The sequence below is a fragment of the Rhagoletis pomonella genome, unplaced genomic scaffold (genome assembly GCF_013731165.1).
Source record: "Rhagoletis pomonella isolate Grant_MI unplaced genomic scaffold, Rhpom_1.0 Rhpom_scaffold_00003, whole genome shotgun sequence".
Taxonomy (NCBI): Eukaryota; Metazoa; Arthropoda; class Insecta; order Diptera; family Tephritidae; genus Rhagoletis; species Rhagoletis pomonella.
The window spans coordinates 65,383,272-65,395,473 of record NW_023458557.1 but is presented as its reverse complement, the minus strand read 5'-3'; the positions used below and the strand labels follow the sequence as shown (position 1 = coordinate 65,395,473).

The 12,202-nt window shown below is 33.8% G+C and overlaps 1 protein-coding gene across 5 annotated transcripts in view; it reads left to right on the top strand.

Annotated features, from left to right (window-relative positions):
- The window catches only part of LOC118735355 (neural cell adhesion molecule 1-A), a 233,164-nt gene that overhangs the window by 190,617 nt on the left and 30,345 nt on the right, over positions 1–12,202 (top strand). For all 5 annotated transcript variants that reach the window (XM_036465061.1, XM_036465064.1, XM_036465063.1 and 2 more), the window contains exon 16: positions 8,847–9,028. In XM_036465061.1, the coding sequence (XP_036320954.1) occupies positions 8,847–9,028 (182 nt within the window). The remainder of the gene's footprint in view (positions 1–8,846; positions 9,029–12,202) is intronic.

Below are 12,202 nucleotides of genomic sequence, written 5' to 3'. Positions count from 1 at the left end.
ATTGATATCTTTCGTATGCCTAGCGCGCAGACGAGATTTTATAATTTCATAGTTTTAAACGGCCTAAATACCTTAACTCGCTTAAAAAATAACGAGCTATAACTAAATGGGCACAGAAATAAAATCTAACATCATTAAATTATTTTTCATATTTGTATAAAACCGCGGGGTGAAACCCGCGGGTATAAGCTAGTGTATACATAAATGCTCAGAATGAATAGAGAAATCGATTAAGCCATGTCTGTCTGTCCGTCTGTCCGTCCGTTCGTGTACACGATAACTCGAGCAAAAATTGAGATATCTTAACGAAATTTGGTATGTAGGTTTCCGTTAATCCAAGGTAGGTTGGTATTGAAAAGGGGCGAAATCGGACTTTAACCACGCCCACTTCCAGAAATACGAAAACTGCGATATTTTAGTAACTACGAAAGATAATTCACTCAAAATTGATATTTACAATAATTTTCAGACGAAAAATAAGAATATTATAAATTTTTGGAAAATGGGCGTAGCCACGCCCACTTATAGTTACATGTGTAAATCTTGGTAACCGCTGCACCCATTTCTTCCAAACTTGGCACAGTTGTTGCCCATGATACAGCATACCAAATGGCCGAAAATTTAAAAAATCGGACAATAACCACGCCCACATCCCATATAACGATAATTTAGAGAAATGCAAAATCTTCGATAAATTTGTAAATATTAAAGCTAATTTATTCAAAATTGATGCTTGCAACAATTCTTAACCAAGAAATACGTTTGTGATAAAATTTTGGAAAATGGGCGTGGCACCACCCACTTATGATCACATATATGTATCTCGGTAACCGTTCTACCAAATTGTAACAAACGGTATTTTTATTGTGCTTGCACATAAAAGCAAAACGTTGAAAATTATTGAAATCGGACTAAAATTACGGCCGCTTTTCATATAACGGTAAATTTCAGATATGCTTAAAACTGCAATATTTTGAAATTTAAGGACGCTAATTTACTCAAAATTGATACACCCCGGCTTACCATCTAGCGGCGGCTCCGCCCGAACTTAGACTTTCTTACTTGGTTTTTATTAACTTTGTAAATATTTTACTTTAATTTTATTAATTGGTTTTAAAATTTTAATCCTGATTTGCATTTGCCAGCTTTGGGAGATAAGTACATGCGGCACGAACCTCTTTTTTAGGTGTATTTTTTCTTAGATTGTGTATAAAAAAAGAAAAAAAAACTGTATAGGGTTGGTCGAATGAATGCCCTCCTAGTCTTCAGTTTCGAGGCTTTTCGATTGCGGAGTATGAGGCCTTATGTTGGACAAAAGACGGAGTATAAAGGACCCAAATGGGGGAAATTAGCCTATGGTTACAGAAGATATGTAATAAAGTAACCGACGAAGACTTGCCCTTTTCTCCCAAAGTGTTTACTGCCGGTAAACCCAAATGAAGGTTAAAATTTAAAAACAAATTAATAAAATTGAAGTAAAATCTGTGGATAATTCACAATAAACTACTTTTTCGCAAAATCTATAAAGGCCCCTTTTATTTTTCAAAAAAAAAAAAAACAGTGCAACAGATATTATTTTACACCCTGTATATGATAAAATATTACTAGCTGGAAAAAGGAGTACAAAAGAAGTACAAAGCTAATAAAGGAGTACATTTGCAGATATTTTTTTTGGGAGTACAAGGGAGTACATTTCAATAAAAAGGAGAACGTTTACTTCCAAAAGCAGTACGTCTGGCAACCCTAGCTATAGGTACAGCGTTAAAATATACCACTTATGTTAATGGGTAGGTTAAATAATTTGATCTCAGCAAACGCAGTTTTTTATGTAAATCCATGCCCTTTTTTATTCATTGGGAGAATTTTTCGACTCTCCCTCGTAAAGGGGCATTTGCTGCTTTTATTTTTCTGTCACATTTTAGAGTTTGATTGGTGTTCAAGCATTATTTTCTTTTACAATAGAATCGCTGTCCCAGATCTCTTGATTTTTTTGTACTTTTTGGTTTTCCGGCAGATATATTTGCATGTTCAGAACGAAATGCTCTAAAAGATCGCTAAAGACTTTCTTATTTCAATTACACACACATTCTCTTTTGAAGTTGTGTAATTAAAAATATTTGTATATCTACAAAGACCTCTAAAATCGCGAAATCTGTATAGGTAAAGATACTTTTTAGCCTAAGCAAAAAGAAGACTAACGTTTTCTGTCTAATTTATATGAAAATATTTGCATACACACACATATATGAACATGTATACGCATAACTCGTAGAGCTACTAGACTTTCGCCCCTAGAGCAAAAACACGTTATTATACGAAAATATTCATGTTCTATTTTGCATGAATGCATTAGACGAATAGGTATTTTTTATTTGGACCCTAAGCAAAATTTTTGACATTGCTCATATACATATGAACACACATAAATATATAGTATCTACTACATACTTATGTACACACGTATGTACGTATGAATGGATTTTTGCAAAAGGGACTCAGTATTCGAACCTATTCAAGCTGATGCGTTAGAATCACCGTTCATTTGGCTTTAGCAACGCTACTACACTCTGTAGGTCCTTTTAATGGTTTGCTTACGGCTTTGCCGCCTGAATTCGTTGAGGCTGTGCAAAGCCAAAATACAATAATCAAATTCAAATTGAGGTCATGATTGAAAAGACATTAAGGGAAGCTGGGTTGACTGGCTGCCACGCAGAATGGGTTGGTTAGCTGAGTCCCCATTTGTTAGATTCGTTGTTCATGTAAGCTCGTTCTAGCGCAATTGCTTGACGTTTATATACATATGTACATATATGTATATGTATGTATTCATACATACATGAGAATTCTACAGGTTTATTCTCTATAAATGCAAATGCATGCAGGGGTATAATGTACACAAGTGAATGTACATATGTGCATATGTACAGTGTAACCTCTTCTAACGGACACATCAGCACGGGCTCTTCCCTTGGGCGGAAATTTTTTCCTATACCAAGTTTTAGGCATAATTTAAGGAACAAATCAGCCTTACTTAAGCAGACTCCCTCTTGGTCGGCCCCGGATGGGAATTTTTTACAAAATTGATTCAAACCTCGATTCCAGGCAGGTGAACTTCTTATCACGGGACATAAAGGTTGTTTTACAAGCAAATCAATACCAAATAAGAGCACGAAGGTATAAAACAATTCAATGAAATGCAAATTTGATACATCCATACATACCACATGAAAAAGAGCACTTCTTGGATTAAATGTTTTTCATGCACATATTTCACTTGCTTTGCTCAAGCCTTACGTTCACTCTTAGTGTAAATAATATTCGCTTAAGTATGCAAATGAAACACTATTAAAAATATACCCAAATTTTGGTTTGAACTACATATGTGTCTGCATAAATAAAGATCTTTTATTTAAATTCAAAAATTTTAAAATAAGCTACCCCCTCTCTTTTGGGATGTCAAAAGTTGACTTACGGTTTGTGTCCTCCCAAAGGAGGTTTCACCGTATATATTCGGGATATTTACTTTTTTTCTCATAAATGTATAGCTTCATTCATTCATAAACTTCCCCATTTGCGTATTTTTCTTTTGAATATTTTCATTTAAATGGAGATTCGATTATACAGTAGGTACTTATGTACATACATTCGCAATTTCTATTTCATTAAACATGTAAAAGCATCGAGTTTTGTGCTAAGTAATAATAAATTCTTACATACATAAGTACTTATTTGCAGATGTTCGATATTTTTGTTTTTAATCATAACTACCTTAAAAAGATTAAGCATTTTATTGTATATTAAACTACCAAAAATTGGTGGAAGTGAACCCAAAAATTATAAGAAAAATATTACTTATGGTGGTAAAAAGAAATTGAAATATCTCCAATTTCAATAATATAAATAGAACACAGACATTGTTTTTTTCACGTAATGAGTATTCTATTATCACAGGTGGGACATTTGTACAGTAAAATGTTTTTTGTAAAATGCGGGCCACGTACCAATTTTTATACGAAACGTAGATTTTTCAGAGAGGGCGACTACCTTTCACTTGATTTCTTAAAGCTGAAGTTGGAGAAGGTAATAAGAGCCTGCAGAACTGAACCGCTGAGGAAAATTTTTTTACATCGACATCATTCGTAAAAATAACCCCGAAGTCTGTTCTGCCTTTTCAAAGTTGGATAAGTAAGGCAAACGAAACGTCCTCAAAAAAATAGTCAACACATTCGAGCCTTGTCAGCATTGAAATCCAACGCAGAATCACTCTTGCCAACAAATGCTACTTTGGACTGAGTAGGCAATTCAGGAGTAAAGTCCTCTCTCGACGTACGAAAACCACGCTCTATAAGTCACTCATCATGCCCGTGCTGGTATATGGCGCAGATGCATGGACAATGACAACATCCGATGCGGCGGCTCTTGGAGTGTTTAATACAAAGATTTTGCGGAAGATTTGCGGGCCTTTACGCGTTGGCAACGGCGAGTACCGCAGACGATGGAACGATGAGCTGTATGAGCTTTACAACGATAAGGACATAGTGCAGCGAATTAAAATACAGCGGCTCCGCTGGCTTGGTCATGTCGTTCGAATGGACACCGACGCTCCAGCTCTGAAAGTATTCAACTCGGAACCCGCTGGTGGTAGCAGAGGAAGAGGGAGGCCCCCACTGCGATGGAAAATCAGGTGGAGAAGGACTTGGCTTCACTTGGCGTTTCCAATTGGCGTCAGTTGGCACAGAGGAGAAACGACTGGCGTGCTTTGCTGAACTCGGCCAAAATCGCTTAGGCAGTTACAGCGCCAAAAAAGAAGAAGAAGTAAGCAAATAGAAAAACAAAATTGTGCAAAGCTTATTGTGTTCTACGGGGTACACATCGCGGAATGTATTCGTCATAGCTTATGACAGCAACTTTCCCATGTAAATGGTTAATTTATTTCCCTGTACACAGCGAAGAAGGCTCTGAAAATTCTGTCCGCTGGGCAATCGTTTAAGAGATGCTTGAGATTACGTTATCGTAACAGGGACAAGGCAGGACAGTGTCCTGTTCTTACACCCGCGGTAGATATAATTAGGGGGAAGCATTTACGCCTTCATGTATTTCCATTGAAGGTCAAAGAGAGGTAAAGACTCGGATCTGTTTTCATTAATTCGGAGCCCACATGATGTTGTCTTGTTCAATAAAAATGGATCTGGGCTATAGTTATGTATGTATGTAGATTGCTTGGCAGCATTTGGAGCAGAATTGAATTATTATAGATTAGTTCCCTTCAGTATCAATGCTGTTTCCAGGAATATTTCTGTGTCCACGAACCCAGATTACATTCTTTGGTATTGTTACGGAGTATTCTATTACAGTTGAGTAGCCGCTTTTATTTCTCTTACTTCAGAATACGCTACAGTACCCCGTTTAACGCAGTTTTATGTTTAGAAGTATAGGCTTGTTCGAGTTGCAATCACAACCGCATTGTTGCGCGAATTATTAAAGTATCACGTTCTGTTTGAATTTTTAGCAATGTATTATCAGTTGGGCAGTTGCAACAATGTTGGCATTTTTCATCAGTGCGACAGTAATGCCGCTTTTATTACGTGCCTCGCACAACCCCAATTTATTCTGAATGGATGTTGCTGCCGCCATTACTATTTAGCACAGACTGGAGTTTGTCGCAGAAGGACCGAGATAGCTTTAGGAGTTTTGCAGGTATTGGAAGGAAGGCCTTAGAGATTCCATTATTCTTTTGGACGTGTTTTGGCCAGCGTACGTCGCCGTACATGACAATGGAAAATTTTTTATCATATTACCGTAATTCACAACATGAAGGTGCCGAGGCAATGCTGCCAGCTACTCTGATACGGGGCACATTTAGCAAATTTGACTTTTTTCAATCAACTTTAAAGGAAGTTACCCGCATTATCATCTGAAGAAATGTTTTCATAATTTATTTTCAAATCATAAGCGATTAACTCACTCCTATATATTTTTCGATTCTTTAAATATCTTTTTATATAAGTATGTGGCTTCAAAAACTGCCGGAGCTACCTTGGTCTCTCCAATATAGTATACATAACGAATACTTTTACGGTATTTTGATTTCTAAAATAAGGTCACCGTATCTATGGGTAAATTTTTTTTTGAAATAAAGAAATTTCGCGCAGAATTTATATGAAAGAAAACGTGTAGAACCGTTTGAAAAAAAATATTTAATGCGCAAAATTTCGCATACCTATTTTTGTGCATTAATGTGTGTACATATCGCTGGTCCTCTGCAATAACGACACAATTAAAAAAAACAAAACCTCCTGCCTCTTTTAAGTGGGTAATATCTCTAATTCTTGTCTAATCTAGGTTTTATCCTAACTACTTAATTTATGAAAGATTAGGCATGGATTAGACCAGGATTAGAGACTTGAACATCTTAATAGAAGCAAGGGATTTTATTTTTAACCGACTTAAAAAAGGAGATTATCAATTCGTCGGAACATTTTTTTTCATTGAATCATGAGAAAATTAATGATACTTTTAAATTTTTATATCAGAATTGAAGTCGGTTTTGTTTTTTGCTTAAAAATTACTTGCTTGAATTGTGTCGTTATTACAGGGGATCATCGAAATGTAAATATATAAAACTTTATAAATATTTAGATATATTTTTCTTATAAGCCTAACTGCCGGTTTCACCAAAAATTGAAGTTAAACATGATTTTTTCCCTTCTACATATCAGTTTTCAAATTAAATTCCAATAAAAAAATATTTTTTCACTTAGATATCGCTGATTCACTCCAATGAATAAAAATCCAAAAGGTATAAATTTTGAGTGGAGCAAGCTGAAACTACCGCTACCTCTTCTTATATGTTGTTTAAGAATTTCATAGCTGCATCGATTACTTGTATCTCACTAAAACGAAATATGTGTTCGTTTCTACTATGGGAGTATAAGTAAATTCAAAACGTTAAAGCCGTTTTACTCGAGTTTTTTCTTTTGAGTTCTGACACTATTGAAGTAAATAAACGATAAGTAAATTGCGTTCGTGAATTGCGCTTTATTACTTTTTCTATCAGCATGAATTAAGTTTAACTTAATCTTACGTTTTACGATAAAAAAAAAAGTTTTCATTACAACATTTCAACTGCAACCAATTGAAAAATTTTGCAATTTAGGAATTTGGGACGCCGCGGCGCGCCCGAAAGTTTAGATTTAAAAATTAAATCGAATACTAGGTACGTTTCCGAAAATAGGAGCCCGCCTGTAATGAATTTTTAAATACTTTCCATAAAGAATGCATGAAAAGGCTTTATTAAAACTTCCAATTTAGAGGAAGCAATGAAAACTCAAATTTGGTATTTATAAATAATAGAAAATATTTATGTATGAGGACGTTTTTATATACATACATATGTACGTGTGTATTCGATTTTGATTGGCACCACTAACGACTGCGTATACGCAACTTTATGTATCCATGTGTGAATTTAGCAAACATTGGCATATTTTTATTATTTGCCTTTTTCTCATTTCCACCTACTCACCGCTCACATCCCTATGGGTGTAAAGGAATAATTTTTGCTATTTTCAAGAGAGAATCCAATTTTTTATTTGAATCATTTGATATTCCATTTAAATATAGAGTGTGTCGCAAATTCGTTGTGGAAATAAGGTCAAGTAAATGCATGTATGCATATGCATAAGTAAGTAGAAAAAATTTAGTTGTGGCAGAAAAATAGAAATATGAAAAGAGAAACACATACATCCTTCCTATGGAAAGTATGTATGAAAATTAAATTGCTTACCAAAAATAAAAAAAACACAGTTTCTGATGCGAAATGTTTATCACAAAACAAACACATAATGCGGCACGAATATGGTTCTCTCTACAGAGGAGCACGAAAAAAGGATTAGGCTTAAGTGAGGCACAAGCATGTCGGAGCAAAAGTGCGGAACGAATTTTTGGTTGGGTTTTCATTTGTAAGCACTTATTTTTATATGACAGCGTGTGTGTACATCGGTAAAAGGGTGCATGCGCTTTTTTTTATTCATTTAAGTGACATTTAATCGAATGACTTTCTAACACATTTCAAAAATGTGACCCAGTAAAAGTGCAAAATAATCGAAATGCGTATGAAAGGAATTGAATGCGCGCATAAAAGCACATTATTGTGGGCTGTAAGCGCATAATGTTTGTATGCTTACGGATTATGCTGTGCTGGTATTTGTTGGGCTTTGAAATGTGCGCAGGGAACAAATGCCGATTAGAGGGCTAGGTAAACGATTTTAGGTATTTTGGTTTATAATAAATACATTAGGGCGAGTCGATTTGTAAGGGAGATTTTTCCGACTATGCGCGTATAGCACAGTTGGACTCTACGTGTCATTCTAAGGAAATTTGTCGAAAAAACCATGGGTCTAAAACAACGATGGGCAGAAAGAGCTTTTACTCTGTGTGCGTCAATACAAAATTTATAGAAAGCTTAAAGGAGCTTTGCCCGCAGGCAATGCGATGCCCATCACCGGTCTAAAATCAATTTAGAGCTTGTCAAATTGCGAAAATAGGTTTCTTAGCATTTTGCAGTAGTGTCTTAAAGAATTGCTTAAATTTTATATGAAATCATGTTACAACGGGTTCTTTGCTATATGGAATTAATTTCTGCACTTCCTCCTATTCTATACGGGCATAGTCAAAAAAATTTACCCGCCCTAACATACAAACATATATTTTGTACATATACTGAACACAATAGTGCTTTCAGTTTTGCTTTCCTTTTCATTTTAACAGTTACGTAATTATATACATACATGCTCATACATATATCTAAAAATATCTGCATTTTACTTTAACCTTGTGTTTTTCAGATTCAACTTGACAAACGTTGAGGAACCCCTTTTTTCGCTGGAAAATCTTGACACATTGACATCTATGATGACACAGGAAAACAACTCATTGAAATTGCGCATTTATGCTTACAATCCGAAGGGCCGCAGCCCTTTGTATCTGTTGCCGGATTTCATTATTGGCTCGTCAGCATACAAAACAGGTGAGTGGCAAATAATGTTTTACTTTTCCATCAAACAATGTCAAGGAGAGATGGCATTTACAAATACACACACATACGTATGTAAAAAATAGATTTGTAGTTAGATAAGTATATATTTTTAAATGCTATGAGTATGAATTTTTAAATGCTTTCATTAAATATCGGTTAGTTGCTAAAACAATTTTTAGTGCAAGTGAATAAGTAAAAGTTGTAGCAAACAATTATTTTTAAAACGTATTAGTTGTTGTGTTAACATAAATAATTTTTTTGAAAGGGAAGATACTGTTCACGCTTAATAAGTAGATTTTAAAGTTGATTACTTATGATACGAAGGCCAAAAACGCCCGATTATTTCTAGTTTAGAGAGCGAAAAAGGAAGTTAGATTTGACAGCAAGTGTGTAACAGTAAAATGCACAGAATGGAAGTAGCCAACTTTGTGAAACCCACACACGTGATGGAACATTGCACATAGCACTTTTTTTGACTAAAGCATACCAACTTAAATCAATCCCATTCACGCCCCCATTCAGGCGCAGTGGGCAAAAGAAAGTTTGAAAACGTAGAATTGTTCTGTTTTGAAATAAACACACTCCGTGAAAGGTTAAGGTTAGACTCTAGAAAGGTAAAATTATCGAAGATATGAAATCCTGCAAAAAATTAATTCAAAAGTAATGACCACCACCAATGATTTCTGTAAAGCCGCATGGCGTTAAAACGTCCCAAATTGAATTTCACAAACTTAAAAACTATTCCAAATGTTAATCAGAGTTATAAATCCACGCAGCCGTTTCTGAGTGAAAATAGGTCCCGTATAGTATTTGTTTTTAATTGCATCAAATTTCAAATCACCCTGAACCAATAAAATATTATATTAAAAAAAACAGCAGTATCGCACATCTAAAGGCCCAGGTGTTTATTTTAATCCCTCATAAGAAATTCAAAAGAACGGCGCAAATCGAATGACCTTCACAAAAAATGTCCTCTCGTATAATATACATTAGACTGCATCACTCCCCATACAAAAAAAAAATAAATCAGTACTCTTTTTCCATTGAAATTATAAAAGCTATTATATTTTAAGACGTCCACCAAAATATTTTAGAAAAATATTGAGATTTACGTGAGCTGGACCGATTAGAAAATACCTCTAAAAATTAAGTTTTTTAAGAATAAAAATAGTTTCTGAAATATGTTTTTGAAAAAATCCCCTCAAATGACAAAAAGTGCAAGCTTAAAAAGGGTTTATACTTCTAAATATATATATATCATCAGCAAATACTGAAAATTCGCTCTTTAAAATATATTTATGAAAGTTTTATTTACAGTATGAAATAAATAAATAAACTTTTTAAAGTATCATCAATTGCATTTTATTTACATAAAATTTACAAAGAACTCAGACATTTTTAACCGGCTTCAAAAAAGGGGAGGTTATCAATTCTTCGGAGTATTTTTACTTCTTTTATTTATTCCACCGCATAACTTTGCACCGCGTGAATCGATTCTAATAATTATTATTTTTACCGGAAAGATGGTACCTTAAGGGTCCGATCATTAAATCATGAAAAAATTAACGGTTTAAGATGCACTCAACTTTCAAAAGTAATACAAAATTGTACAAAAGAATTTTAATATAAATAAATTAAATAATTTCAGGAAATTTTTACACTTTTTGATTAATTTTCGTCGATTATTGGTTTCTCATTTTTTAATAATTCGTATAACGAAAATTTAACTGAACTTGTATTTTTATCATGTAGCTCATTTTGGTGGAACGAATTCGAAGTTAGCAAATTAACAGCCCGATTCCGCATCACTGACAAGTTCACCACAGTCACTTTAATGAGAGCTAGTCATTGTTCGCTATTCTAGCGCTCTAACAAAAGCTTGTTTTGCTGACAGTCTTGTCAGTTCTAGAAAAGGTGCTGACAGCGGTTTATTGTGTTAATTTTTGAAATTTGTGAAATTGTGAAATTATGGAGGAAGAAATTTTAATTTATGCATTGGCTATGAAAGCCCAGGAAAAAAAAGAAAAAATTGATAAAATGGAAAAATGGGCTGGGCATCTCCAAAATGCAAAAATTTTTATTCTATAAAAAAAATCTTATAAAAAAATGGTTTATTCAACAACAAATAACATATACATATATATACAAATAAAATTCCTAAACTTTGTGCAAAACTGGCGAAAATTCAGCAAATTTTCATCAAAATTTTCAACTAGTCAATTAAATTCTAGTAAAGAAAATGCAAGTTCGGAGTTAGTCAAAAATCGTGTTGATTTTTGAGAATTTTTTTTTGTTGAAGGTGTTTTGCATTTTTTCCATATAAAGTAAAAAGAAATTTTGTATGGAAGAGACTGCGTGAAAACAAATTGCCAAAAATCAACGGTAATTCCTAGCTACTTAAAACTTGCACTTTATTATAATAAAATTGCGCTACAAATCCGCATACTCAAAAAAATTCTAAAAAATCTGATTAAAAAGTTAAAAATTTTCATGAAAATTTGCTGCATTTTCGTGAGTTTTGCATAAAGTTTAGGAATTATATTTTTATGCTTTTTGTTGTAGTATGAACTATACATCGGGCTGTAAATCTTCGAATGCCTATTAAGTACATATCAGTGGTAAACTTTTTTAGGCTGTAAAGTGTAAAAAGCAACAGTAAGTGAGTATGCATTGCATATTTTTAGGACAATGTTTTCATTCGCAGTTAAACTTTAAAGAGCTCTTAAGAAAAAAAGAAAAATTCTTACAAAATGACGCACAATTTTTTCTTTCAAAATTTCTTATATCATAATAAGTTTAGCCCCAAAACCCACCTCTTGTGTGCGCTACGTGACAAATTTGATATGTAAAAGTAAACAGACATTGTTTAATTTTGCACACACTAGGAGAGGAAACTGGTTACCTCTCTTTATATGCGTAAATTTAAACGAAAATTTTTTAGAGGAAATTTTAAACATTTTATGGGTAAACTGTGAAAATGTGAACAATAAATGTTTAAAACTCAATAAAAAAAATTAAATTTGTTCTACGCCACTTATATGATAAGTAAAAGTAAGCAGGCAGTGTTTAAATTTGCATTCATTAAGAGAGGAAACTGGTTACCTATCTTAATATGCGCAAATTTAAACAAACATTTTTTAGAGTGTTGGAAAGATATTTTCTCAC